The following is a 27,776-nucleotide window of genomic DNA, read 5'->3' as shown; positions in this document are numbered from 1 at the left end:
CCAAAGTTGCCTAGGTTCCATCTTCTTTCTATTGTAGGCAGCCTGTTACATATGCCTGGGGTTTCCCTGGATATCATAGTAATTTACCTATTCCTATTATCAGTAGAAGAAATAGTCTGAGTGAAAAAGAACACTTCACTTCACTTTGGGATTTGTCTGAAGTCGAATCGAAACCAAAGGCAATCCATGGTCAAGTCCTGATTGGTTTTCCTGGACAGACCCTCCCAGCATGGGTTTCCCCAGGTGCTCTGCATAATCTATTCACTAATCCAATCACTTATTCTTAAGTGGATTTTGGGATTTGTGCTTTGTCCTGGACACTAGATTCCTCTCCACAGTGAGTAGAGGCATGGATCTAGGAATTCATTTCTGATAGAAAATGACACCTAGGCTTTCACTTTGGTTTTGGAGGGAGGACCTGAGAGCAGAAGATTGAGAGCGAATATCTCCAGGGAGATTTCTGTTTCAAGATAGAGGGGATGTGCTGAGGGGCTTCACTTTGGATATATGGAAGGAGACGTTCCCCTCAAACTAAGCAATAAATACAAAGAGAGAAATAACAGGAGTTTCTTCTGATTATTGTTGTTAGAAGTCATATTACAGGTAAAATCTATTGATCTTTGTTAGGCTAAAGGTATTTGATCACAGGACAGAGACTGAGCAAAATTAAATGACAGCTGCTCCTTCCTCTAGTGTAACCCTGTCATTATTAAAGATTTTGGAAACTGAGTGTCCATTGTATATTGGTAAATAAAGCAATTTCCTTCTAAACCTCATCTATTCCATATTTCTGACCATCCTTGACCAGGAGGATTGAGATCGTCTATGACAGTAACCCTGTGACTCCTGGACTCCTGCTACTTTCTGGTGTGGGGGATGTTAAGGACGAGGCTGGCAGGGTGGGTGCTATGTTTCCTCCAGATGGAATAAGTCCTTGATTTAACTCCATCTAAAATAGGTCCTTGGGTAACTGATATTCATATGCATGGGGGACAGAACTAGCCTCAGGATTGAGGGAGAGCTGGAAGGCAGTGTGTTTCCGGAGGACTGCCAGGGCTGTTGGAGAAGCACTGTGGGCGCATAAGGCAGGAGATGACTGGGGGCTTCCGGAGTGCTCACCTACAGCAGTGAACCACCACCTACTCTGGCGAGAGTCCGGGTCCCCGAGGGCTGGGATCAGGGGGGACACTGAGTGACTCCGGGTGCCGCGGGCTGATGAACACAGTCAGCGCCAAGCACGTTCTTATTTACGGACTCTGACTTTCTGTGTTAGCAACCGCAGCTCTAGCTCCTTACACGGGATCTGGGAGAGAAGCTTCATAGTACTCCCTGGACGCACCACTAGTTTCCGAGTGCTGGGCTGGGGCTACACCCAGCTGAAGGTTGGGGGCTTGAATTCAGGTGGGTCTGGAAGCACAGGACTGGGGTCTCATGGCTTCTCCATCCTCAGGTTGGCCTGCCTAATGCTTGGATCGGCTGTGAGTGAGATCCCGAGAAAGGCTCCCGGTGACTGAGCTGCTGAGCATGGAGCCCCTGGTGAGTAGTGATGCTTCCTTCTCCTGAAGCTGCACCCAGTCCCCATCCTTCCTCAGCCCAACCGCCCACTCTGGACAGTGGTAGGGCTGCTCTGTCTAAACCAGAACATCCCTGATGCTTTAGGAATCGGTGACGTTTGAAGATGTAGCCGTCGACTTCACCCAGGAAGAGTGGAGCCTGCTGGACATGTCTCAGAAAAACCTGTTCCGAAATGTGATGGTGGAAACTGTCACCCACCTGGTCTCTGTAGGTGAGTCTGTCAACAGGGACATACCGGTACCTGTGTCCATTCTGCTCACTCACTCACTGAACAAGCTTCCCTGAGTCCCACTCCAGCTGCTTCCTGATTCTCTGCTTGTCCTCCTAACTACACAAAAGGGACCTGTTCTTTTCCATGGTACTTGTTACCACACGGAAGGGTTATCTTGGCCAGGTTTCATATCTTTGTTGCTACTCAGGATTCAGTGGATATTCTAATACATAAATAATAGGATAAAGGATGAAATATTTTTAAAAATAATTCTTCTGTTCCTGTCGCTACACGAAGACTTGAGACCAGAGTACATGTATATATCATATACATATATATGTATTTTGATTCTTCCTGTGAGGTGAATCACTACTGAATCCTGTTTGACAGAAATATTCAGCTCACTATAGAGTCTTTTGATCTTTCCCATTTGGAAAAGCCTGAGGATCTGTGACCTCTCTCTGAATTGGTGCACGGGCATCAGCCCCTAGACAGCCTCACTGTTCTTGCTGCTGCTCTGGGTTTCCTCCTGGGCTGCTGAAGGACCTTCACTGTCCTGTCTGTTGAAGATGTTGCTGCATGCACTGACCTTCAATTATCTCTTTATTTTCCTCACTACCTTACCTATGTTTTGAGCATAGCAGAGTAATTAGCCTAGACTAAAAATCCACAGCTTTTTTTTTTTAATCAAACAGGCTATCCGATCAGCAAATCAGATGTGATTTTCCAGCTGGAACAAGGGAAAGAGTTGTGGAGTGAAGCAGCAGACCTCCAAGGTCAGAGTCCAGGTGAGCATCCTTGGAGATATCAGTGAAAGTCTGAAGTGAGGGATATACCCTAAAATGGAAGTGAGAACATTGGGGCATATTCCTCACATTGTTACATTCTATGCATCTACCACCACAATTCATATTACTTCCTTCCAGTCACTTCTTCTTCTTCCAGGGAAAAAGTGCTGTGGACTTTCTGAACTTAAAACTTCTACATAGTGATTCTTGTCCTGATCCTCCCATTTAATGTTTTTTTCCATCATTTGTTGACCCAGTGTCTCTTCACCACATTTCATTTCTACATTTAATCCTGGTTTTCTTCTAATAGGCAATGACTCTAAAAAAAAAAAAAAAGATTTTTTTTTTTAATGTGGACCATTTTAAAGTCTTTATTGAATTTGTTAGAATATTTCTCCAGTTTTATGATTTGGTCTTTCGGTCACAAGACATGTGGGATGTCAGCTCCCCTATCAGGGATCAAGTCCACACTCCCTGAACTGGAAGGTGAAATCTTAACCACTGCACCACCATGAAAGCTCCTAGACAATTACCTTTAAAGTATTTCTACTATGTCAGTATTTTTTATTATACACAGTTTCTCCATCTAAGTACCAATTTTTGAAACACAGGCACATGGACCTTGGTATTTATCTATGTTTTCATTTCTCTAATGCCATTATAAAATCTATTTATTTTTTTCCATTTCTGTAGGCAGTGAAAGTGTCTTTAGACAACAAGAAATGATATTAATGCAAAGTGTCTGCTGGAAGCACACATCCCCAACCAGGATGATGGTAAGTTTCACGGGTGAGAAGCCCAGGCATCAACTGAATGACCTAGTAATGAGATAAGTTGGTAACTGAGCACAATTTCCTGTATGTAAAACACAAAGAAATCTTCAAAATTAATCTGATATCTGGGGTCAGGAAACTAAAAAGAGAATGTTTGTACCTGCAGGGGAGTAACACAATATGTGTTTGCAACCAACACTGGAGACACTTTAATAGGAAACTATTATCAGCTGATGCTCTATGGTGAATATGTAGACATTGAGTGTCTACCTGGACATGGGCAAACCAGTAACAGGCTCATATCTCCTCCGCCCAAAGCAGGTTTCTCACCCACAAGGGGATCCTGCTGGATGTGCTGATTTGAGAGAGGAAATTACTCCTACATCTTCACTTCAATATACAATAGTTCCCTTCAGAAGGAAACATACTGTCAGGAAACAGCATGAAAAATCACTTAGTCAAGGGTCATTCCTCGATGGACAGGGTCACATTCACACTAGACGTAAGTCATGTGAATGTGCTCTGTGTGGGAAAGTTTTTAACAGATGCTCTAGCCTTAGCAGACATAAGATAATTCACACTGGAGAGAAACCATTCAAATGTCAACTGTGTGGGAAAGTCTTCAATCAAAGATTCTCCCTGAAATTACATGAGAAAACTCACACAGGAGAGAAGCCCTATGAATGTCATCAGTGTGGAAAAGCCTTTAGTAGATGTGCTAGCCTCAGGAGACACAGCATGATTCACACTGGAGAAAAACCATTCAAATGTCATCTGTGTGGGAAAGTCTTCAATCAAAATTCCTCCTTGAAACAACATGAGAGAACTCATACAGGAGAGAAGAAATATGAATGTCATCAGTGTGGCAAAGCCTTTCTTCAAAGCTCTGGCCTTAGTTCGCATAAGAAAGTCCACACTGGAGAGAAGCCACATGTATGTCTTGAGTGTGGCAAGGCCTTTACTCATAGTTCAGGGCTTCATGTGCACAAAAGGATCCACATTAGAGAGAAACCACATGTATGTTCTGTGTGTAGGAAGGCCTTCAGTAAATATGCTAAACTGAGGGAACATGAGAGAACCCACAGTGGAGAGAAGCCCTATGAATGTCAGCTCTGTGGAGAACACTTTACTCGTGCCTCTTCCCTTAGACGACACGAGGGAACCCAGCACAAGAGAGAAAACCAGTAGGACCCTCAGTAGACATTCTGACCTGAGGTGACATAATCAATATGGAGGTTCCTTCAGGCATTGCGCTGTGCAGTCCAGACAGGCACTACCTATGGATATGGATACACATGTGTGCTATCTCTGTGACTTTAGTCATTAGCTTGACCCAGTGTAACTTAACAGAACTCACTCTACAAACACAATATGGGTGTTTCCAGCAACAGCCCCCAACTCTAAAGCTTAGAGGACATTAGCAGAGGATAAGCAACCCCTACTACTCCTTTGATAATTATTGATCAATGTGAACCAACTCCATGAAGAGAACCACTATCACTGTGATAACCGTTGACAACCGTTGAGTTGGTCACCAGGCTTAATGTGCACAAGAAACCTTGAGAAAAAAATAAATACAAGAACAAAGATGAAGACTCTTGAAAGATACCAAAGTATGCTGAGAAACACCAAAGCATACTTTTAAATAAGTCATCCTAAAGAAGTTATTTCATGAAAAGGTATGAGAAATTCTTTCTCCATAGCATCCCTCCGGTCCACACATGCTCAGTCTATGGAACACACTCAGTGTCATGACAGAAGGGAAGACTTCAGGGATCACTTTTCATTTCTCAGTCAACATTAAATTCTCACACTGAGCATGCAGCAATCCTAAAATCACAGTGAAGCTACAGCTAGATTTCATGTCAGAAAAAAAAAAATGACACTGTGTGGGAGGGGGAACCCCTAAAAGAATCCTATAACACACAGTCAGGCAGTTTGTGATTGGGAGAAATACGTCTTCATGGAAACGTGGTATCAAAGGGAGAGTGAAGTGACCCAGCAACATGCAATGTAGGGTTTTGTAAAATTAAAGTCTGCCCCCAAAAAAGTCATAGTTGAAAACATTCAAACAATAAAGTCTGTGGCTAAAGGAGTTTAGCGTTGCTGTCTGGTTTCTTTGGGCCCCTGTAAACCCAGGGATGGGCTTCCCAGGTGGCACCAGTGGTAAAGAACCCGGCTGCCAATGCAGGTAGATGTAAAAGACACTACTTCGATACCTGGGTTGGGAAGATCCCCTGGAGGAGGGCATGACAACCCACTCCAGTATTCTTGCTTGCAGAATCCCCATGGACAGAGGAACCTGGTGGGCTACAATCCACAGGGTTGCAAAGATTCGGACATGACTCAAGAGACTTAGCATGCACACACAAACACAGGCGTGCAGGTCTGCACTCTGAGAAAGTGGGCAGAGACTCAGCCCCACTCTCTGAGTCCCCCTTTCTCCACAGCTCTTTCCTCACAACTCAGCTCCACTCATTTCAACGTGCCCCCACCCCATCTACCCCTTCAGGCCCTGGGGGTAACACAGCTCTGATCTTCAGCTCCACTGACCAGATTTCCCAGAATGTCACAACCCTGCTCAGGTAAGGTTCTGGGGGAGCCTCAGAGACATCTGGTCCTACATTATTTGAGACCCTTCAACCTGTGTCTGCAGATGGAAACCACCCGGGGCTCAAGAGACAGACATCTCTGCCCTCTTAGACCTCAGAAATCTCTGTTATTCTGTCCCAAAACCTTAGAACTGAGCCAAGTGGATGGAGAGTTCCTTCCATGATCATACTGTCTAACTTACTCAGCTGATTCCTGAATTAGGCACTCAGCTGTCTCACTAAACAGGAACCAAGCCTTGTTACCACCACATAAGCTCATGGAATAAATCTGCAGGAATATAAAATGTGTAAAACTACCAGCCATCACACAAGCAGGTTTTTAAAATAATTAGCACAATGTACTTTTCCTCCCCAAAAATGCTGTCACAAAGCAGATCTCCCCACTTTGTCTGTAGGACTTGAAAGTTATCTTTTGACACACATCCATATACTTTTCCTCGCAAAATCCCTCCCATAGCTTCAGGACTGAAGACAATCACTGTAGCTCCTGTTCAAACTGCTACTGCCCCAGGAGTAAGACCCTCCTCCAAAACTTTAAATCATTGGATTCTTTTTTAACATATGGGATACATATTTATGCCTCCAATAAAACTTAGAAATTCGGGGAAACATTCTTTTTTTCCAAAACTTGAAACATTGAGGAAAGTATGGAATACCACAATGATTCCTTTCCTCCCAATTCCAAATTCTGTAAGTGACTTCAATTTTCTATCCCTTTTCTAGAGGAGGAGAGTCCTGCTCCCAATGTGGACACATTATGACATACTCCTTTTGCAGGACAACCAGGAAAAGGAGGTTTTGGGGACTGGAAGCTAATAAAAGGGGAGGTAGTAGTCAGCCAAAGGGAGTGGGCCTTTTAACAAGGCAGTTTTGGTGAAAATGAAGCCAAACATCTGGCAACCCAGATGTTAAACCTGCTCCCTTGTATTGATATAGAGGGAAAGTGAAAGTGAAGGTCACTCAGTTGTGTCCGATTCTTGTGACCCCATGGACCAAACAGTCCATGGAGTTCTCCAGACCAGAATACCGGAGTGGGTAGACTTTCCCTTCTCCAGGGGATCTTCCCAACCCAGGGATTGAACCCAGGTCTCCCACATTGCAGGCGGATTCTTTACCAGCTGAGCCACAAGGGATGCCCTGAGGGAAACGTCACCAAAGGTTTACAGGGGATTTGAACATCTGTGTCACAGAACTGAGACTCTGAAATGGGGACAGACCTAGAAGATCAGAATTCAAAATTCTGATGAGAAATCCAGAAATGCGTTGAAAAGTGAGTGGAAAACTAGGAGGGAAGCCTCTTGGGATAAATAAACAATGCTGTTCAGTTGCTAAGTCATGTCCAACTGTTTGCACACTCCTGGATTGTACCCCACCAGGCTCCTCTGTCCTTGGGGATTTTCAGGCAAGAATACTGGAGTGGGTTACCATTTCCTTCTCCAGGGGATCTTCTATATCCAGGACTGAATCAGAGTCTCCTGTGTCTCCTGCACTGCAAGCAGATTCTTTACCACTGAGCCATCAGGGAAGCCAAATACATTACCTTCAATGAAATAAACTTTTTTTTAAAGAGCGGCATCCAAACTGTAGGGAAGAATCAAAGATGTCTGACTCTGCAGTTTTATTTTGGTAAATGAAAAAATAATAATGTTTTGTAGCTTCACTTGATTTAGAGGGTCACCTGGGTCACCCCCCTCTATTTTTTCCTCAAAATATAAGTTGTTCAGCTGGGCATTTTCTACTGCAGGGCTTTTGTAGAGAAGGAGCGGGTACTCTATCTCATTAAACCAGTGGGTCAGCACAGCAAGGTCGTTTGGAAGTGGCAAATCCTTGACTTAAGGATGCACATGGAAAACTCTCCCAAATAAAAAGGAGGAATGTGTGTGTGCGTCTGTTACTCACTCAGTCACGTCCGACTCTTTGCGACCCCATGAATTGTAGCATGCAGGTTCCTCTTTCCATGGGATTCTCCAGGCAGGAATACTGGAGTGGGTTGCCATTTCCTTCTCCAGGGCATCTTCCCGACCCAGGGATCAAACCCGGGTCTCCCACACTGCAGGAAGATTCTTTACCATCTGAGCTACTAGGGAAGCCCAAAAAGGAGGAATAGTTTGGCTAACTGCCTACTTTGAAAGTTAAACAGCCCACCTGCATCATCAGCATCCCCATGCCTAAACATCACTTCTTTAAACTACACCCCAGTTAGATAGATAGATTAGATAGAGAGATAAGACAGACATACAGATAGATAGATATCTTGGTGGGACAGGCTTGGGACTGGGACACTTTGCTGCAACGCTGGAATGCTTGCACCCTACAAAATACAAAGAAACTATAGGAGACTAAAAATAACTGTGTGCGTGTGCATGTGCAGTTGGGGTGAATTCTTCACTCCCAAAGACACACAAAGACAAAAACAAACTCAGCTGTCATTTCTGAAGAGCCAGGAGCAAAATCTGAGTGCAGAAGCAAAAGTAGGGTACTGAGCGCCCTCTGCACTCAGCACCACAGAAAGGGGGGCAAACCGCCTATGCCACGCCTCCAGCTTGACCCCACCCCTACCCTCACCCCAAATAAGGAAGATGCTCCCTGCTCCAACCCTAATCCTTCTAGGAGCTAGAAAGGGAACTATTGCTTCACACACACACACACACACACACACACACACACACTCTTCCAGCCAGAGCAGGAGCCCCAGTAAAGCCTTGCCTGAATCTCTCCTCTGCCCTCCACTCAATTTCTGCAGATTGCGGAAGGCCAAGACTGGTCGCACCACGTGGGGGAAGGTGTTTCCAAAGAGCAGTTTTACTTCTTGCACGTGGGAATCTTGATTAACCGTGAAGTCCATGTGGGGGGGAGGGGGGGAACTTGTGCGGCCAGAGATCGTGATGGATTTAAGAGTGAGAAAAGGGGAAGATGCCAGCTTTCAAGCCCTCCAGCATTTCCAAAAGACTCCTTAACGGTTCCAAGTCAGCTCCTCCCACAGACGCCCGTGTGCTCTCAGCCCAGTGGTTCAGCAAACTGCCGCTCAGCGGCCCGAGGCCCGGGGCCGGTCGCAGGGCTGGGGGACCGCCGCTGCGCACATCCAGAGGCCGGGCGTAATCGGTGCTTTACCTGACTTAGCAACCAGACCACTCAAGCTGCCTCTCTTCCCTCCCTCCGTCCCGTCTAGTTACCCGGGAAAAACCAGAGGGAAACCCGGGAAAAAACGTTGAGCCGAAGAGCCCAATCCAAACGCATCCTGCACTGGGGTCTCCGGCCGGAAACCTCCCCGTCCCGGGGCGGCCAGAGGGGAAGGGGCGGGGGCGCGGGAGGCGGGCGGGCGGCGCGGAGGATGCACGCGGGGGTCCTGGGCCTGTCCGCCCTGCTGCTGGCTGCCGAGCAGAGCGCGCGTGAGTGCGGGGCAGACCGTGCTCGCCCCTCCGCCCCACCCTGACGCCCGGAGACCCTCACCCGCGCCCCGCCACGGCGGCGGCCTGCACCCCAGCACTGCGCGCCAGTGCTAGCCCTGGGCACCCCGCACCCCAGCCCAGCCCCTCGGGGATCCCTGAGAACGCATGACCCTCCCGGGGAGGCCGGAGGATGCATGGACCCCCACCCCGCTGCATGCATGGTCCTCCCGGTGCCTGAGACCCCTCCCCTGCGGATGCACAATCCTCCCCCCGACCCCCCACCCCTCGTCCCCAGCGGACGGGCGATCCTCGCTGGGAGTCTGGGAACGTTTGACCCCCGCTTCCCTCCAGAAGGCCTCTCGGTGCTGCGGGGCCGGGGCGCTGCACGCGGGCATGGCGCGCCCTGCTCGCCCCTGCCCGCTCCCTCGCCGGCTTGGGGCCGGGTTGGGGTGGGACCGAGCTCGACATCCGCGGAGCTCTGGAGGACCGTCCACCTCCTGGCCGGAGGCGGCCGGTTGGGAACCCCAGGCCGAGTGCTGAGCGCGGTCCCCCAGCCGCGGCGGAGCGAGCGCGGGGAGCGGTTTCGCGCCTTTCCAGTTTGAACGCGTAACTCCTTCGGTGCCGGCGCTGACGCCTCCGCCGCTCCCTGCAGTCGCTTCTTCCTCCGCGGGGTCCCCCCGGACGGCGGGTGCGGAGTGGATTTGATGGGGCTCCAGCTTCGAGACTCCCAGGGTTCCTCGCCCCTCCCCAGCTCGCTCCACTTTTGAGTGCCGGGCCCTGAACTTGACCAGTGGGATCCAGTTGTCCGCCCCACCCGCCCCTTGTGTTAGCGGGGCCCTTATGAACTCGGGTCAGTGCAGTTTCCCTGAGGTTTCTAAGGTGCACAGAGGAGGCGCCAGGCTGAGATCCGCCCCTAAACTTCCGCCCGGGGCCAGCGCCCCCGCTGAGCGGGGCTATGGTGAGACAGGACCCCAGTCCCAGCACCCACTGCAGGGGGCTCCGCGGACTAGGCTCCTCCTTCCCTCCCAGCCAGGGCTTGGGCATTCCTCAGATTGGGGAAGCTGTGACTCCACCTGAGGCTTTTTGCCTGGGGGACCCCGGTTTGCTGTGTGTGCCAGGTGATTAGAGCAGGGATCAGAACCAAGATCAAACCTGTACTTCCTAAAGGAAATCAGCCCTGAGTATTCACTGGAAGGACTGATGCGGAAGCTCCAATACTTCAGCCATGTGATGTGAACAGCTCACTCTTTGAAATAGACCCTGATGCTGGGAAACATTGAAGGCGAGAGGAGAGGAGGGCGACAGAGGATGAGATGGTTGGATGGCATCCCTGACTCAATGGACATGAGTTTGAGCAGACCCCTGGGAGATAGTGAAGGACAGAGAAGCCTGGTGTGCTGCAGTCCGTGGGGCCTCAAAGAGTCAGACGGGACTTAGCGACTCAACAACAGCACAGAGCCTGTGGACCAAGAAGGGGCTGCCCAAGCCCAGGCTTCTCAGTCCAGACCTGCAGGGCTCCCGTCTGCACCTGGGGCTGGTACCCACTTGCTGCTGCAATTCACAGCCCTGTGCACCCATAATTCCATGTTAAACTCTAACATTGGGAAACCCAAGCAATAGTCATATCAAACAATTCCTGTGAGTTCTGAGCACCTACTAGTCCTGGGCACCCATCTCTACTGTCATTCATCAGTGAGGGCGGATCCGAAGTAGATTGGTCAAGCTCCTTCCACCACCTGACCCTGTCTTCTTCTTTTTTTTTTTCCATTTATTTTTATTAGTTGGAGGCTAATTACTTCACAACATTGCAGTGGGTTTTGTCATACATTGACATGAATCAGCCATTGAGTTACATGTATTCCCCATCCCGATCCCCGCTCCCACCTCCCTCTCCACCCGACCCTGTCTTCTTGATGTTGCTGTTTAGTCGCTAAGTCATGTCCAACCCTTCTTCCACCTGAGGGACTGGATTCCACCAGGCCCCTCTGTCCATGGGATTTCCCAGGCGAGAATATTGGAGTGGGCTGCCATGTCCTCCTCCAGGGGATCTTCCCAACCCAGGGATCGAAGCCATGTCTGCTGCATTGTAGGCAGATTCTTTACCACTGAGCCACCTGAGAAACCTGACCCTTCTAGGATCTTCTGTCCCCAGAGGGAAGGGTTTGCATTTTCCAGCACGTGCTAAGTACCCAGGGCTTTGTGCACACTGCCCTATGCGATCCGGCAGTCTCCTTCTCGGACCATGGTGTCTGACCCTTTGGGTAGCTCTGGCCCTTCCATTCAACCTCATTGCCATCTAGGCTGCTTGTGGGCTCTGCCGGCTCCCGGGCTGGGTCTAGCAGGCAGCCCGGCCAACTCTGGGGATGCAGCATTGCCCAGGCGCCCCCCGACCCATGCCCCCAGCCTCCTGCTAACCCTCTGGTCCTTCCCCTTTGGCCCCCAGGGCTCTGCGCTATGGTTTACTACTTCACCACAGGCCGGCTCCTCTGGGCCTGGCTGGTCCTGTCGATGCTACTGCCCGGCTTCTTGGTCCAGGGCCTGAGCTATCTCTGGTTCCGAGAAGATGGACATCAAGGTGGCTGCTTGCTGCTGGTCCTGCACCTCCTCCAGCTCGGCGTGTGGAAGCGGTAAGAACAGACAGCCCCTCTCACCCCGATGGGTGACTTCACACCTGAGACAGGAGAGTCGTTCCACACATAGGTGTTCCATCTTTCGGGTCACAAACGTGCCGGCTTGGGAGAGGCTTCGCATCCATCTCTTTGAACATTTGCTCTGATGCTACTCCCCTCACCCAGCCTAAACTGCCTTGAACATCCTCAGGGGGCTCCTTCCAGAAGGACCTCTGACTCTTCAAAAGCTTTTTCATGACTTGGGCCGAATGCTATGTGCTCTTGTTTCAATTCAGTCGGTCTCACCGTCAGAGCCATAGAAAGTGAGTGGGTTCGGGGCGGTCCATGTGAACCCCACCCCTTCACCCCAGGAGGGCGGCACAGATTGAAGCAGTGCAGTAGGCTGCAGGGTGACATTTGCATTAAGTTTTTATTGCGAGAAGAAACCATTTGAGTGCCAGGGCCAAAGTTTTCCATAAAAGGCAGCCTGGAGAGTGCTCAGCGGGCTGGCCTGTGGGAGACCAGACCAGTGCCGCCGCTTCGCTCAGGGAACAGGAAGGCCCGAGGGTGGAAGGCCGTCCCAGGAGTGGTGTCTACTCTTGGATCTCAGGCTGTGCTGCTGGGCGTTTTAGGCCCTCAAGCTGTAGCCCAAGGCTTTCTGTAGAGGAACTGAAGTGAGTTTTATGGTATCTCAGCAGACTCTGAGGAGGGAGTGAATCTCAAGTTGGAGGCAGAGGGTGTTTCTGTTTTTTTTTTGGCCTTGCCACCAGGCATGTGAGATCTTAGTTCCCTGACCAAGGATCGAACTCTGGGTTCTCTGCAGTGAAAGCCTGGAGTCCTAACCGTTGGACTGCCAGGGAATACCCCAGAGGGTGCTTCTTATAAAGATATCATGCAGCCAGCCAAATTTCACTGGGGTTCTCTGAGCTGGAGCCCTCCATCTCTAAAGGCACCAGAAGCATTTTCAGCCACACCAATTTAGCCTAATGGTGGGCCGTTGTGTTCAAGCTGTGTGGTTTCTCTGAAAAGATGAGATTCTGACCAGTGGGGAAAGAGCAGAGGTGGCTTTTCCTTCCGGCTCAGGGGGGATTGGAGCCTGTCGTGGGCACTACTCACGTGCGCACATGCTTCTGTCAGCCCAGCTTGGTCTGAAAACCATTAAGGGCTCGAGTCCTTCCGGGGACCACCTGGTAACGTTATAGCCAAAAAACATATGACTTCAAAGACAGACCACCTCTTGAAAAAATGAATCAGCTTTCCCCTAAGCAAACATGTCATAGCTCAGAAGAAGAGTGAAGTCAGTGCCAGTCACTTGAGAGAAGCTTCCTGAGTAATTGTCAAGTAAGTCTGCCTTCTGGGGTCCTGTGAGGACCCTCCGGCCCATCTGATCCAGTACCTTTTTCAGAAGTGGGACAGGGTCAGGCTCACGTGTCCACTTTCATGCTGCTGTCCAACGCTGACCCCCTACTCATCTTCCCCAAGTCTCTCCAATGATGTCATGAATACTAAATACATTTTAAAAAATGGAAATAAGTGAAGAGAGACATGAAGATTAGAAATTAGGAAAAACAACTTGTCATCTATATCTCTTCTTATTTTAAAAAATCAGTTAAGGTGACTTTAAAAATACATATATATGTATATATATGTATATATATACATATATACAATTTAAAAGAACCAAAAAAAAAAAGGCAAGAAGAAAGAAAAGAAGTGAGAACATTCAGGAAGTGGAAGGGAGTGTTGGAAAAGAAGGTAATGGCAAAATGCAGTTACTCGAGGTGAACCACAAATTTGGATCTGAGTTTTGTTAACATAAGAAGCTCCATGGTTTGCAGTTCTGTGTTTAAAACAAACAAACAAACAAATGGAAATCTACTTCCTTAGAAGAAAGCTTTAAAAGTTAAAGTAGAAAACAAATCTATTTCTCATCCTGCAGCCAGCATATCTGGCTTTCACAAAGAAGACACTGAATACTGAATTGTCTTTAAGCAAATCCACACGAAATTTTGTAATGGACTCCCAATCAGGGTCCATAAAGAAGCCTCTCAGCAAACTGCAGTTCAGTAAAAGCGCCTGTAGATGGAGCCAAAGCAACTCTGTTTGCGCAATCCTATATAGGGTTAGTTCAGTTCAGTCGCTCAGTCGTGTCTGACTCTGCGACCCCATGGACCACAGCACGCCAGGCCTCCCTGTCCATCACCAACTCCCGAAGTTTACTCAAATTCATGTCCATTGAGTCAGTGATGCCATCCAGCCATCTCATCCTCTGTCGTCCCCTTCTCCTCCTGCCTTCAATCTTTCCCAGCATCAGGGTCTTCTCAAATGAGTCAGTTCTTCATTCACATCAGGTGGCCAAAGTATTGGAGTTTCAGCTTCAGCATCAGTCCTTCCAATGAATCTTCAGGACTGATTTCCTTTAGGATGGCCTGGGTGGATCTCCTTGCAGTCCAAGGGACTCTCAAGAGTCTTCTCCAATGCCACAGTTCAAAAGCATCAATTCTTTGGCCCTCAGCTTTCTTTGTAGTCCAACTCTCACATCCATATATGACCACTGGAAAAACCATAGCTTTGACTAGACGGACCTTTTTAAAAAGGGATCCTGTCTCGGATGGTAAAGAATCCACTTGCAATACAAGAGACCCAGTTCGATCACTGGGTCTGGAAGATCCGCTGGAGGAAATGGCAACCCACTCCATTTCGTGCCTGGAGAATCCTATGGACAGAGGAGCCGGATGGGCTACAGTCCATGGGGTCACAAAGAGTCAGACATGACTGAATGACCTAGCACGCAGGCAGCTCTATATAATGCAGAGAAACCAATTAAACAAAAACCTCCTGACATAAAGTAGCTTATAAAAAGTGCAAGGACTAAAACATAAATGTTTTCCTTTTTTTTCCGGCCACAAGTGGGGTCTCAGTTCCCCCAGCAGGTACAGGGATTGAATCTGTGCCTCCTGCATTGGAGGTGTGGAGTCTTAACCACTGGACTGCCGGGGAAGTTCCATGCGTTTGTTTAAAATTTCAAATAATACTGATAATGTCAAGTCTGACTTTTCAAAAGAAGTTGACATTAGTAACTACTTGTTTAAACAAAGTCAGTTACATTTTTCTGTTTTGTTTTTATATTTCTACTCTGATTCTATATGTTACCAATGAGTAAAAAATGATTTTAAGCCTGTAAATGCATTTGTAAACTAACTCAGCATGAGATGATAGAAGAATACCTAATCCATCTCATCCTTAGCCTGTGTTTGGGGTTAAAAATGTTTCTGTAGTAGAAGGGAAAAATTATTACAAAGAAAGTTGAGATGAGCTTTAAGGATATGTAAGGCAAGCTTAGTATCGATGGGTATAAATTTAACATTTAAAAGTTTATAATATACATTCCTGTCAATAAGCTCATGAAAAGATGCTCAACTTTACTAATCATTAGGGAAATGCAAATCAATGAGATACTACCTCATACCCATTAGGATATGGGCATCCTATCCCCCTCACTGCTAAAAAAAAAAACAGAAAATAATTTTAGCAAGGAAAGGATGTGGAGAAATTAGAACGCTTGTGTACTGTTGGTGGACATGTAAAATGGGGTAGGCACTGTGGAAAACAGTATAGTAATTCCTCAATTACTTAAACACAGAATTACTGTATAATCCAGCAATTCCACTAATGGGTAAATATCCAAACAAGTTGAAAGCAGTGTCCTGAAGAGATCTTTGTACACCTGTGTTCGTTAGCAGCATCATTCACGATAGTCAAAACATGAGGCAACCCAAGTGTCTATTAACGGATGAATGGATAAGTAAAGTGGGGTCTGTACATGCAATGGAAAACAGAAGCACGTTCTGTAATATGCTACAACATGGATGAGTCTTGAGGACCTGATGCAATAAGACTCATGTGGTGGTTAGAGTAGCCGAAACCATAGAGAGAGAAGTTAGAATGGTGGGTGCCAGGGCCTGGGGGAGAAGGGACCAAGACTGTGCCACTGGCTGTTCTGGGTGTTTAATGCCCACACTGGACTCTCCCCAGGACCCCTCTCACCTCTCATTTTAGCACGTCTCTCTTCCTGCTTAAAACTTCGCACGTGTATGTGGCTTTCTTTCCATAACTGAATCTTGGGCTTCTAGAGAAGGTCTTCAGTTTTGTTTGCAGCCTCTACAGTCTCCAGCAGGTGGGGCCAGCCCATAAAGATGCCTGCCGAATGAATGGGGGCAGCTGGGAGGCTAGGAAGCGGGGCTGGGGTGTCCCCAGAACTGAGGATTCAGGACCCAAAGGGGAGCTACAGGTTTGGCTTCATCTGCTTTCTCTTAACATTCTTTTTGGGTCAGAGATCACAGCTTCAAAGACTCAGTGAGAAATCACTTCACTCCAGGATCCAAGTCATGAAAAAGGAAAGCTGTTTTCTCTTGAGCCTCTTTCCTGGGCTCTCGGTACCCTGGTTAAGAACATTTCAAAGAGGACCCCCTCCTGTTCTGGCCGAAGAAATGCTGGCCTGAGATCAGAGGGAGAGGGCGTTTGGGGTGACTTGGAAGGCACACCCAGCTCTGGTTCAGGAATCGGTAAATTAAAATGATTTCCAGTTTTTCTTAAGGTGGATAGGACTGAAGTTTGCGATTGCTGGTGGACTTGGCAGGCACGCCTGTCCCTGCTGCAGGCAGGTGTAGAGATCACCTTGTTCCTGCTCCTGGGAGGGTGAGGGGGAAATTGCAGTGAAAACCTGAAGTCCTCAGAGCCTGCAGTGACATTTTCATGCATGCACGACCGTCCAGGTGGCACAGGACGGTGGTCCATGGCACCTATGGTCGGCTTGCATGAAACTGAAGCATCTGGAAAGGTTTCAAAGGTGCATTTATCGGAAGTAGAATGAAACAGGAACATTTACTGATTTTTTTTTTCTCTTGTGTTGACTCCTTTTCCTGGACGTGAGGAAGGTGGCCACACCTGGAGGAGCCAGTGTGCCCCTGTGCCCGGGCCAGCCTGGTCTTGCAGACCCGCCAGTAGCCCCCTGCCCTCCCTGCCGTCCAACAGGACTGAATTAATTCCCATTGCAAAAGGCTCTGCAGAAGGGCCTCTCCCGTATTCTTGCCTGGGGAGTCGCATGGACAGAGGAGCCTGGCGGGCCATGGTCCAGGGGGTCACACAGAGTCGGACATGGCTGGGCGACTGACGTCGGAGGCCCCGGGGTTGGGGAGACAGCTCAGGCTTAGCTCGGGATTTCCCAGGGCTCAGAGAGAGCCCCCAGCACACCTGTCTGCTCCCAGCTCCCAACCCAGCGGCCCTTCCACGTGTGGGCAGAGTGAGGTCCGCTGGGCAGGATTCCTGCACTGGGACCAGAAGCACCACCCTCAGCCTGGAGTCGGCTCAGGGGCCTGGGATGCGGACGTGGCGGGCTAGGCCCTAGAAGGCTCTTGGTCTCGAGGTGATATGACAGGAGAGGGGTCCAGCTGAGTCCTCGCAGTGCGGTTCTGAGTCCTGGCCCTCCTCCACCCCAGGCACTGGGATGCCGTGTCCGCCGGCCTCCGGAAGGAAGGGCAGGCCGCCCCCCAGGCCCAACTGCTGCTGCAGGAGGCGGACCTGGCGGCCCTGCGCCTCCTCGAAGCCCTGCTTCAGGTCGGGCCCCACCTGCTGGTCCAAACATACGTTTTCCTCGCCTCCGACTTCACTGCTTCTGTGCCAGGTGAGTGACTTCCACCCCCGACCATAGACTGCCTGACTTCTCATCGGAGACAGAAGCGAACGCCCTATTTAGCAAATCCTGGCAACCTAAGATGTCCCCTGTTAGGGAGAGCTAGGGCAGCCCAAGCTCACTACGGTGCACAAACGTGAAAGTGTGAGTCGCTCAGTCATGTCCAACTCTTTGTGACCCCATGAACTGTAGCCCTCCAGGCCCCTCTGTCCATGGGATTCTCCAGGCCAGAATACTGGAGTGGGTTGCCATTTCTTTCTCCAGGGGAGCTTCCCAACCCAGGGATTGAATCCAGGTCTCCTATATTGCTGGCAGATTCTTTTACCATCTGAACCACCAGGGGTGTTACCTATGATGCCCAAGGTGACGGTTAAAACTGGCTTTTGTTTGGGGCGATAGTTCCCAGGGGGTGGACCTCCTTCGTGGGGGTTGGTCCGTGAGAGGGAAGTTGCAGGTGGTGAGAGGACCCTGAAAGCATCTTGGGGAGGCCTGTGCGCCCCTTGGGAGATCAGTGTGTCCGTTTCTCCCGGGACTAACTCCATGCAGCCTGAGCCTCACCCCTTGAGAGCAGTGGGATCAACAAGTCAGGTGCCAGCAGAGGCACTGGCACTCAGGCCAGGCCTCGGGGTGTCTCCTCTGGGCCTGGCACCTCCTCATGTTCTGGTCCATGTTTATCTGGTTATACCTCCTTTGTATGGACCGAGGTCTTCCCAAGGGGCACGAGTGGTAAAGAATCCACCTGCAGGTGCAGGAGATAGAAGAGACGTGAGTTTGATCCCTGAGTCAGGAAGATTCCCCTGGAGGAGAGCATGGCCACCCGCTCCAGTATCCTTGCCTGGAGAATCCCATGGACAGATGAGCCTTTTGAGCTATGGCTCACCAGGGATTGCAGAGTTGGACAGGCAGGTGAGCTCGGTAGGTGCGGCTCCCGGCCTCTCGAGCACAGACTCAGTAGTCGTGGTGCTTGGGCTGAGTTGCTCCCTAGCACGTGGGATCATCTTCCCAGACCAGGGATCAACCCCATATCTCCTGCATTGGCAGATGACTTTTTTACCACAGAGCCACTGGGGAAGCCCCTGGGGCTTTATTTCCTTAAGCGTGAACCCATGGAGAGCCCAGCCTTCCTGGGGGGAGGAGTACCCAGGTCCTCGTTTCTTCTGCACGGAGACAGGCCTGCGTGTTTGCATGGAGGTGGCGGCGCCCTCTGTGAAGGCAGGTTCTGTCGGTTAGCGGTCCTAGGGTCCTGGTAGCGCCCGCTTGCCTTCCAGGGGTGAGTGCCCTGTGCTCCTGGACCACGCTCTCCTGGGCCCTGGTGTGCTACGCCCATTCCCTGCGCTCCGTGAAGCCGGACCACCCCTCCACGCCCTGGACGGCCCTCGGCTGCCAGCAGCTCTGGAGGATGGGCATGGTCGGGGCTCGCGTCCTCAGCTTGGTTCTCTTCTTCTGGGCTTACCGCGTCTGGGTGCTGGTTGTTGCAGGTAAGCTGGGCTTCTGTCCCGCCCGTCTACTGCTGCATGACAAGCAACCCCGGAACTTAATGCCCAAAAAGAACCATTTGTGAGCAATGACCCGGCCTCTGAGGGCCGACCAGGGTTCACTGGGGGTTCTTGCCTGTAGGGTCCTCACGCCATCCCTGTAGGCTCACAGGTATCTGGACTCACAGGGGGGCTCCCCTGGGCTGGCTTTTCAGACATCCTGCTCCTGGGACCCCTCCATCCTCTCCGTGCAGGCGAGGCAGCTGGCTTCAGACGCGGCAGCTGAGAATTCCAAGAGCACGGGGGTGGGAGCGGCCAGTCCTCTTAAATCTGGCCCAGACCTGGATCAGCACGGCCTCTGCTGAATTTTGCCCGGCAAAGCGGACTTGGCCAGCCCAGGTTCAAGAATGTGGAGGGATGCCCTGAGTGTCCCAAGAGAGAGGGACGCACAAAGGCTCACGTGACATAAAACCTGCGAATGTTTTATGTCCCTTGGCTCTCTCCTGGGTCTTCGTCCGTCTCCTTGGATGCCGAGTCACACGCAGAGCAGAAAGGAGGGTTATGGGCCCCGGATTCTGAGTCCCTGCCCCACCCCTCCTGCTTCCCCCAGCCCTGCCCTCTCTGGGCCCTGACTCCTGGGGCTGCTCTCTGCAGGTGCCCACTGGCTGGTGATGACCTTCTGGCTTGTGGCTCAGCAGAGTGACATCGTGGACAGCACCTGCCGCTGGAGGCTCTTCAACCTACTCGTGGGTGCCGTGTTCATCCTCTGCTACCTCAACCTCTGGGACAGCCCCTCCAGAAACAGGATGGCAGCGTTCTACACGGCAAGTGATCCTAACTTAACTGTGTACATGGAACATGGGTGTGCATGTGTGTGTGTGCATGTGTGCACTTGTGCACGCATATCTATTAAGAAGGAATAGCTTGATTTTAGGAAAAACTCTAAAAAGAATTATAGTCTTGAGCAGAGATGGTGGTCTCTGAAAGTAGCAACCTGATGTCTGTTTCCACGTAGTTACCATAGCGAGGATTGTGGTGTATTTAGTGATGCTTTTCAGCGACCCATCTGATAAATATAATCACGGTTGTATTCTTTGTCATATACGTAACATCCTTGTCAATCAACTCAATTGCTGAGTTATAACTGTGGTCACAGGTAGTGTGAAAAACGCAAAGGTGACATAATGCTTATCTATAGGCAGCTTCTAGTGCATTAGAGGAAATAAGCTTGTACCCAAATAATAAAGGGGCAGAACGTGGACCAATGCCAGCAGAGAAAGCAGTGTCTGAATCTCATAGAATTACCACTTCCTGCTCAGATGACCAGGGACACTTTTGATGAGAGGGAGGAGGTTGAGCTGTATTGCAGAAGGCAAAGAAGAGCCTGGATCAGCCACGTGCTTCAGAGTTGAGGCTTAGGAACCAGGCGGCTTCCATGGGACCCTGGCTCTGTCCTTAACTGTTACCAACTGTGACTGAGCACTTAGACTCTCTGGGCCTATTTTTTCATCAGCGCATCAGGAACTCATCTCTTGGTGTCACTGAGACAATGACTAAGACCAACCTACTTTTCAGGGTCCCTGTGAAGAGCAAATAAAATAATAAACTTGGGCTGAAATAAGCAACCAAGAGTGACCTTTACCAAAAATAGAAGTTGAGACTTTCAGAGGCGCCAGTGCTCCAGGACGGAGACCGGAGTGAAGGGAAGAGCCGGGGAGGCCGCTCCGGTCCAGGGCAGGTGACAGCGTGCTCACCTCCAGGTTTAGGGGAGCCCTGTAGAGCTCGCTGACCCCCGAGGTCACAGGCCCACAGAGGACCCATGATACTGGGTGAGTCACGCCAAGCCTCAGTCTCCACACCTGGAAATTGGGAGTAACCAGGCCCCTCACACCATGTGGGCTGAGGGCTGGGTGTGGTGGAGCCCACACACACTGTAAATAAAAGAGGGTGAATTTCATCATCCGTTTGTGGGAGCATCACACTCACGTGCTGGTGTCCAGAGGCACCCTGAGAAGCAGAACTAAATGAGGAGGCGTTTCACACTTGCTGCTTTTGTCACGTTCACACCCTCGTCAGCAGATCACGTCCCGGGAGTTTTAGGGGCCATTGTACAAGGAAGGGGGACTTCCCAGGTGGCTCCGTGGGTAAAGAATCCGCCTGCCATGCAGAAGAAGCAAGAGACTCGGACTCATTCCCTGGGTCCCAAAGATCCCCTGGAGGCGGGCATGGCTCCCCACTCCAGTGTTCCTGTCAGGAGAATCCCATGGACAGAGGGCCTGGCAGGCTCCAGTCCACAGGGTCGCCCAGAGCCGGCCATGGCTGAAGTGAGCGAGCACACACGCACATACGAGGAAGCGGGAAAATGCTTCCTTCTTTCCAGCCATCTTGGTCACTGGACCACTGAGCTCAGAGCGGTCAAGCCGGAGAGGCAGAAATTAGACACTGTGGACGTTTCGAATGGGCAGAAGCACAATGAGGGCTGTGGAAGCCGGGGGGCGCCCAGGGGAGAGTGCTGTGGTCATGCTGAGACGGAGGAAAGGTGAAGGACACAGATCCCGGTAAGTCAACTGCAACAAGGAGCGGGGTCCCGCGTGGACTGACCCCTCACCTCCATTCATGCGGAGGCGACTGCACATTTTAAAGGGACAGCGGGTGACAGGGAACACTGTGGTCTCCAGCAAGGTCGGAGAGTGACCTTACACCATCTGGGTCGTTCACACACTTCCCACGTATTCATGACGGGGGGCAGTGTTAACACACTTTAGAGCTGGGTTTCCCTGGTGACTCAGATGGTAAAGAATTTGCCTGCAGCGTGGGACAACCGGGTTCAATCCTTGGGTCGGGAAGCTCCCCTGGAGAAGGAACTGGCAACCCACTCCAGTATTCTTCCCTGGAAAATCCCATGGACAGAGGAGCCTGGCAGGCTATAGTCCATGGGGTTGCAAAGAGTTGGACACGACTGAGCAACACACACACACGCAGAGCTGGAAAAGTCGTCTCCTGGGATGTTTGCGTTTCAGAGGGCTGGTTCTCAGGTCCTGGAGAAGACAGCTTTGGGTGGTAAAAGACTGACATTTCAGAAAATGTCAAGCAAAGAAACTATGTATAATTGCAGGCTTTCTAAAGTAGCTCTTCTACGTGGAGGGATCTCTCTGCCTTATGACCAGGTTTATTCTGGAATAAACAGTAAGTTCTCCAGGCAGCACCAAGCTTTCTCAGGCAGGAACTTCTTTGGGGCTGGGTCACCACGCTAGGGATGCAGGCTTGAGCTATTAGGAAATACTATGAGTGTTGGCTTCAGTCATTTCTGCTTCAGATAGTTTTTATAGGCCAAGAAGAGCACTCAGAGGAGCCCGTCTGAGTCAGGTTTGGTCAAGAAGAGCATCTTTGTCAGTAGAAAGTGGTTGCATTCACATCCTGTTGGTTCTCTTTCTCTGGAGGGCCCTGACAAATGTATCCACTAGAAACAGAACCAGTAAGATGTGTCTAGACACATAAAAGATTTGTTACAGGGATTCTCTCATGCAATTACAGCGCCACCAAGTCCCACAGTCTGCCCTCCGCAAGCTGGAGAACCAGGAAGCTGACGATCATTCAGTTCAGGCCCGAAAGACCATGAGCTCCAGTGTCCAGGGACGGGAGGAGATGGGTGTCTTGGGCAAATTATTTGGGGGAAAAAAATTCTAAAATTGTTATGAAAGTTTGTGACTCTTGCTGGAATCCAGTGTCACTGTGAGCTCTGCAGACACTTTTAATTATCGCATGGTAAAACTAACATGTGTATACAGTTAACACGAGACTGTGCAACAGATGAAGTAGCAAATAGAAGTCCCTCTCAGCCCCACCCAACTCACCAAAGGGACCCCTGCAGCCTTGTGAGCTGTGCCCTTCCGTTTCCTGTGCGTTTCTGCCTCTGCAGACACTTAGCGAGCTGCAGTGAGAACAGGAGGGCCCTTAGCGGGAGAGGCTCCCTCGGCCCGGTCAGCAGTGGGGGCCCCCAGCCCTGAAGGGGGCCGCAGGAGATCACGGGCGGGAGCGTGCCCAGGCTGCATGCCCAGCCTGGGCGTGCTGACGCTCCTGTTCTCACAGGTGATGCTGCTCGAAAATATCATCCTCGTGCTGCTGGCGACGGACTTTCTCCAGGGAGCCTCGTGGACCAGCCTGGGGGCTGTCGCAGGCGTCTTGTCTGGATTTCTGATCGGTGAGCCCCAAGGTCGCCTTCGCTGCCCCTCTGTCCCCCACCCCACCTCCTGCAACTTGCTTCTTTGCGGTCAGCTCACCCCAGGGGTAGGAATCAGGGCTCGGAAGAGGCTGGGTGGAGACCAGGGCCGGGCCCTGTGCTGAGGGTGGCCAGGCCGCCCCCCCACCCCCGGGCGTGAGGGCCTGGATCAGCCTTTGTCTCCTTCGCTCGGCCGTACCCAGAGCCGCAAGCAGAGCAGGGGCCACCCCAGGGGTGGCCTGCTGGTGAGGCTGGAGGGGCTCAGGCAGAGCCAGGCCGGCTGGCCCTTGCCCCCAGCTTCCAGGGGCAGCAGAACCCCTGACTGTCCAGCGCACTGGACTAGAGTCTTCAGTGGGGAGGTGGAGCCCAGGCTTTAACGCGGCAGCTCCGGCTTCCATCTTGAGCTGCCTGGATAAACATTTATTGAGTGCCTACTGCATGCCAGTCTGGGGCTGCCACCAAGAAACCAGTTAAACAGCAGGCTTTCGAGGGAAGTCTGTCTTCACTGAACACACACAGCCCTGAAACTGGCAGGATGGGTTGTGGACGGGGTCAGCTCCCCTTTCTTGGTCTCGGGGGGCTCCTCATAGGAGAAGGGGGACAATACCTCCTGGCCGCTGATCAGAGAACTCAGGACACTGGGTGGAAATGGCCTGAGCACATGCCCCCTGCAGAAACAACACTGGGTCACCCTCCATTAGGAGTTCTGACTCCATTCCCCCAGGGATGCTGAGAGCAGGCGAGGGGACGTTTGCTAGGCTCCTTCTGGCTGCACCCTTGCTGCGTTTCCTGGTCCTGCCGAAGCTCACACCATGCCCCCCACCCCCATGTCAGGCTTCATGCTGTTTATTACGAGCTCCCTGAAACCCGGCACTTGGTCCAGTACAACAGGAAACTGGAAATAACGTGGGAGGATTACTGGAATGCTCTGCTAAATAAATTATTGCCGCAGTCAACACTTCTGATCAAAATAAATGAAGCTGACAACAATGTGGTTCAGATGTTTGTGCACAAAGGAAGTTTTGTTGCTGCTCGTGGAAATTCCTTGATATGGGGGTTTTGATGGGTATGTTTAACCTCTGCTTGGGTCTTGTTTTTGAAATGATTCCTTATCTCTCTCTCCCTTCACTTTGGAATCCATCAATCAGTATGTGGATGGTTGTGTTCTGAGTATTTGACCTGGTTTTCTGAAAGTGAGATTATCTTTTCCACCAAACCACTCTCTCTGTCTCACACACATGCACACGTACACCTAGAGGACTCAGTTGGAGCCTCCTTCAAGGAAGAAGTCATAAAATCTCTAGGATTTTATGTTCTTACATTTTTTAAGTGTAGGAACATTTGCAGCTTATCGGAACTGTGTATGTGTGTATGTACGTGTATGGATGCTCGTTCAGTCACTCAGTTGTGTCTGACTCTTTTGCGACGCTGTGGACTTTAGCCCACCAGGCTCCTCTGTCCATGGGATTCTCCAGGCAAGAATACTATAGCGGGTTGCCATTTCCTTCTCCAGGGGATCTTCCCAACCCAAAGATCAAACCTGCGTCTCTTGCAGCTCCTGCATTGGCAGGCGGATCCTTTACTGCTAGCGCCACCTGGGAAGCCCTGTCCGAGCTGGAACATACATTAATTCCCCCAAATATCCACTTGTGATGCTCCAACAAGAGTCCTGTTTTGGATCCCAAATGATATTACTCTATTCAAAACTGGAGAAGCCGGAATTCTGCAAACCACAGGGAGGATGCAGGACTTCAAAGAATGTCACCTTGTGTTTTTTTTTTCCCCTCTTGTTTTGCAGGCACTGTCTCGCTGGTCGTTTACTATAGCCTGCTGCATCCGAAATCCACAGGCATCTGGCAGGGCTGTGTACACACGTCCTGTGGCTCCACAGAGGGTGATAAAGCAGAAGAAGACTCTTCTCCACAAGCCCCAGGCCCAGCCGGGGAGGGACCGGACAGCCTGGGGACCTGCCCAGAGGAAAGCGATGAGCTCCCAAGCTTGGGGAAGCCCCCCAGCCCAGAGTGGGCGCCCCCAGAGGCTGGGCTGGAAAGCCAGACAGCCGGGGAGGCCTCTTTCCTCAGCCACCACCACTGGCTGCTGGTGAAGCTGGCTCTGAAGACGGGGAACGTGTCAAAGATCAATGCAGTCTTTGGAGAAGACGGCCTGGCCCGCTTTTCCTCCCCTGAGTGGGGGTTGAGCCAATACCACAGCAGGCAGAGGACGCCCCCACCCCCGCTGCAGGAGCCCCCTTCATCACCCGAGGACCCTCTAACCTCAGAGGAAGGCTCTGGGTTTCCAGCGGTCCCCAAGGCAGATGCTGATGAGACCTCAAGTTACCTGTCTTTTGCCAGCGAGAGTCCTGACCCAGCTCCAGCCCAGCAGCTATCAGCTCCAGGCCGGGAGGGCGGCTCGGAGGAGGGAGCCGGGGCCACCCCGGGGGCGAGGGGTGCAGGGGGGCCCCCGGGGGGCGGGGGCGGGCAGGCCGGCTCCACGCTGTATTTCAGCGCCACCGCCGAAGGGGTGCTCCCCTCTCCCGGGGAGCCGACGCCCCTCTCCCGGAGGGGGCTGGGGTCGGGCAGCCCGGCCCAGCCAACCCCCGAGCGCTTTCCCCTCAGCGTGGCCAACATCAGTCCCATCTTGGGCCCCGGAGGACGCTGGCAGCCCGGAGGCCGGGCCCGGGGCGGCTCGGGGCTGCGGGGGCAGCGGGAATCCCCACGTCGCCCCGTCGCGGCTGGTACCCAGAGGCTGCTGCCCGAGGTGGGCCCGAGGCCCGCGGATGCGCCCTGCCTCACGTCCACCCCCAAGTGCACGCCCCCGGGGACTGCGGCCGCAGGGCGAGGCTGACGGCCGAGGCGGGTTTCCTCCGCTGGGCATGGCCAGTGGGTGACCCACGCTGGTCACTGCGGGGGGAGTTCCGACACCGCCACCCCTGACTCACAGCCCCTCTGAACGTCTGTCCGCTCAGCCGGAAAACGAGGGAACCGGATTACATGGTTTCTAAGGTCCCCTGCAAGGACCACAGGCCACACATTCGCATAGGAGTCCTCTAACGCGGAGAGGGAGGCAAGATAAAGCTTCCTTCACAATCGCCTGATTCTGGGTTGCCATTCCCTCCTCCAGGGGATCTTCCCTGACCCAGAGATCCAACCTGACTCTCCTACATTGCAGGCAGATTCCTTACCCCGAGCCATCAGGGAAGCCCCTGGCAAACTCTATGATCCTTCCTGTGGCTTCCCCAGTAAACTCAAGGGTAAAACCCAGGGTCCTATTTTATTCTTCTGTTAATAACACTTAAGTGGTTATTAATCACTCTTCTTTTAAATGTATTTTAGCTGCATTATTTTATGAAATCCCTTGTAAACCTCAGGACACCTCAGGCCTCTGTCCTGTAGACGGAGAGTCAGAGAAAAACCAGAGCTGGACAGAGTTGAAGTGGTGAAAGCAGATTTTATTCAGGAGCTGTTGTCATAGGGGAAGAGGCCTCCGTGTAAAACTGGCTCAACTCTGAAGTCAGTGTGGACAAGTGGGGTTTACAGCCGAGCAGCAGGTGGGGCTTCATGGGTGGAAAATTGTAAAGAGGAAACATTGGGCTTAGGGGGCTTCTGGCTAAACCAGTGTAACGGGATGCGTGCTGAAGGCAGGCCAGGGAGGTCAGATATCCTCCCTGGGCCGGAGGATCTGGTGAATGAGGAGCCCGATTGGGTATGGAAGGTGATCGGATATTGAGGGTGTGGGCTTCTGGTTAAGTTGACTCAGCAGGATTTGTGCTAAAACGGGACAATGCAGAGAGGAACACGGAAGAGGACGTGGCTGGAAAGTTCGGGGGAGCCTGAGCAGAGTTTGGTCAAAGAGAATCTGTCGGGAGGATGCGGAGAACAGCATCAGTGGCTCCACCGGGACCTCTGGCCTTTCCCCTCCACATCGAAGGCTCAGCAAGTACTGGATGCTCTGTGTGACCTTGAGAAAGCGGTTACTGGAGGGAGATCCTCCTCGTCTGGATCTCCGTGGGCGGGACGTGCAGAGCCCGAGTGTGACGTTTGGAGATGGCACTGCACGTGTCCTCAGGGGAGGACCTCCGGGAGCCAGCTGAGCTTGAGCCGGCAGGTTCCAGACTCCTCATGGTGACGGGGAATGAGGACGAGTCTGAGGCACCGAGGCTGGGGTCGCGGTGCAGGGATTTGGAAGGACCTCGGGGAGCTGGTGCTGCTCCGGTTCGGGTGCAGTTCTGTGACCTGGCCCCTCCGTCACGCTCACCTGCAGAGGCTAGACCCGACTGGGAAGGACGCCGCGCTTGAAAACCGGGCCAGCCATTGCCCCTTTGGGTGGATCCTGCGGGACATGCAGTGACGTTGCTTTTTCTCTATCACCGTCTCCAGGTGGCCTCTCTGAAGCTGATAACTTGTGAGACCCTGTGAATGACAGAACCCGTGGCC

General features: G+C 51.4%; 2 protein-coding genes across 2 annotated transcripts; both read left to right on the top strand.

The window, feature by feature from the left end:
• The first annotated feature begins 1,524 nt into the window (after positions 1-1,524).
• LOC136176351 (zinc finger protein 596-like) lies at positions 1,525-4,535 on the top strand. Its single transcript, XM_065946518.1, has 4 exons — positions 1,525-1,536; positions 1,660-1,786; positions 2,482-2,574; positions 3,685-4,535. The coding sequence occupies exons 1-4, from the start codon at positions 1,525-1,527 to the stop codon at positions 4,533-4,535; spliced, it is 1,083 nt and encodes a 360-aa protein (XP_065802590.1).
• A 4,755-nt stretch (positions 4,536-9,290) lies between these two features.
• XKR5 (XK related 5) lies at positions 9,291-26,187 on the top strand. Its single transcript, XM_065946517.1, has 7 exons — positions 9,291-9,348; positions 11,792-11,975; positions 17,456-17,640; positions 18,918-19,127; positions 19,779-19,948; positions 23,214-23,325; positions 25,142-26,187. Exons 1-7 carry the CDS (start codon positions 9,291-9,293, stop codon positions 26,185-26,187), a joined length of 1,965 nt encoding a protein of 654 aa, XP_065802589.1.
• The last annotated feature ends 1,589 nt before the right edge of the window (positions 26,188-27,776 follow it).

The sequence above is a fragment of the Muntiacus reevesi genome, chromosome 10, assembly GCF_963930625.1.
Source record: "Muntiacus reevesi chromosome 10, mMunRee1.1, whole genome shotgun sequence".
NCBI classification, from domain to species: domain Eukaryota; kingdom Metazoa; phylum Chordata; class Mammalia; order Artiodactyla; family Cervidae; genus Muntiacus; species Muntiacus reevesi.
The sequence above is the reverse complement of the archived record's forward strand: the minus strand, read 5'-3'. Positions and strand labels throughout refer to the sequence as shown.

What these genes read in the sequence shown, in the direction of transcription:
- LOC136176351 (XM_065946518.1), top strand. An exon ending in CACCCACCTGGTCTCTGTAG is followed by an intron (nt 1,787 to 2,481) that starts GTGAGTCTGTCA and finishes TTAATCAAACAG; the next exon opens with GCTATCCGATCAGCAAATCA. An exon ending in CCTCCAAGGTCAGAGTCCAG is followed by an intron (nt 2,575 to 3,684) that starts GTGAGCATCCTT and finishes CTCACCCACAAG; the next exon opens with GGGATCCTGCTGGATGTGCT.
- XKR5 (XM_065946517.1), top strand. Translation starts at nt 9,291, where the DNA reads ATGCACGCGGGGGTCCTGGGCCTGTCCGCCCTGCTGCTGGCTGCCGAG. An exon ending in GGCTGCCGAGCAGAGCGCGC is followed by an intron (nt 9,349 to 11,791) that starts GTGAGTGCGGGG and finishes TTTGGCCCCCAG; the next exon opens with GGCTCTGCGCTATGGTTTAC. An exon ending in CTTGTCTGGATTTCTGATCG is followed by an intron (nt 23,326 to 25,141) that starts GTGAGCCCCAAG and finishes CTTGTTTTGCAG; the next exon opens with GCACTGTCTCGCTGGTCGTT.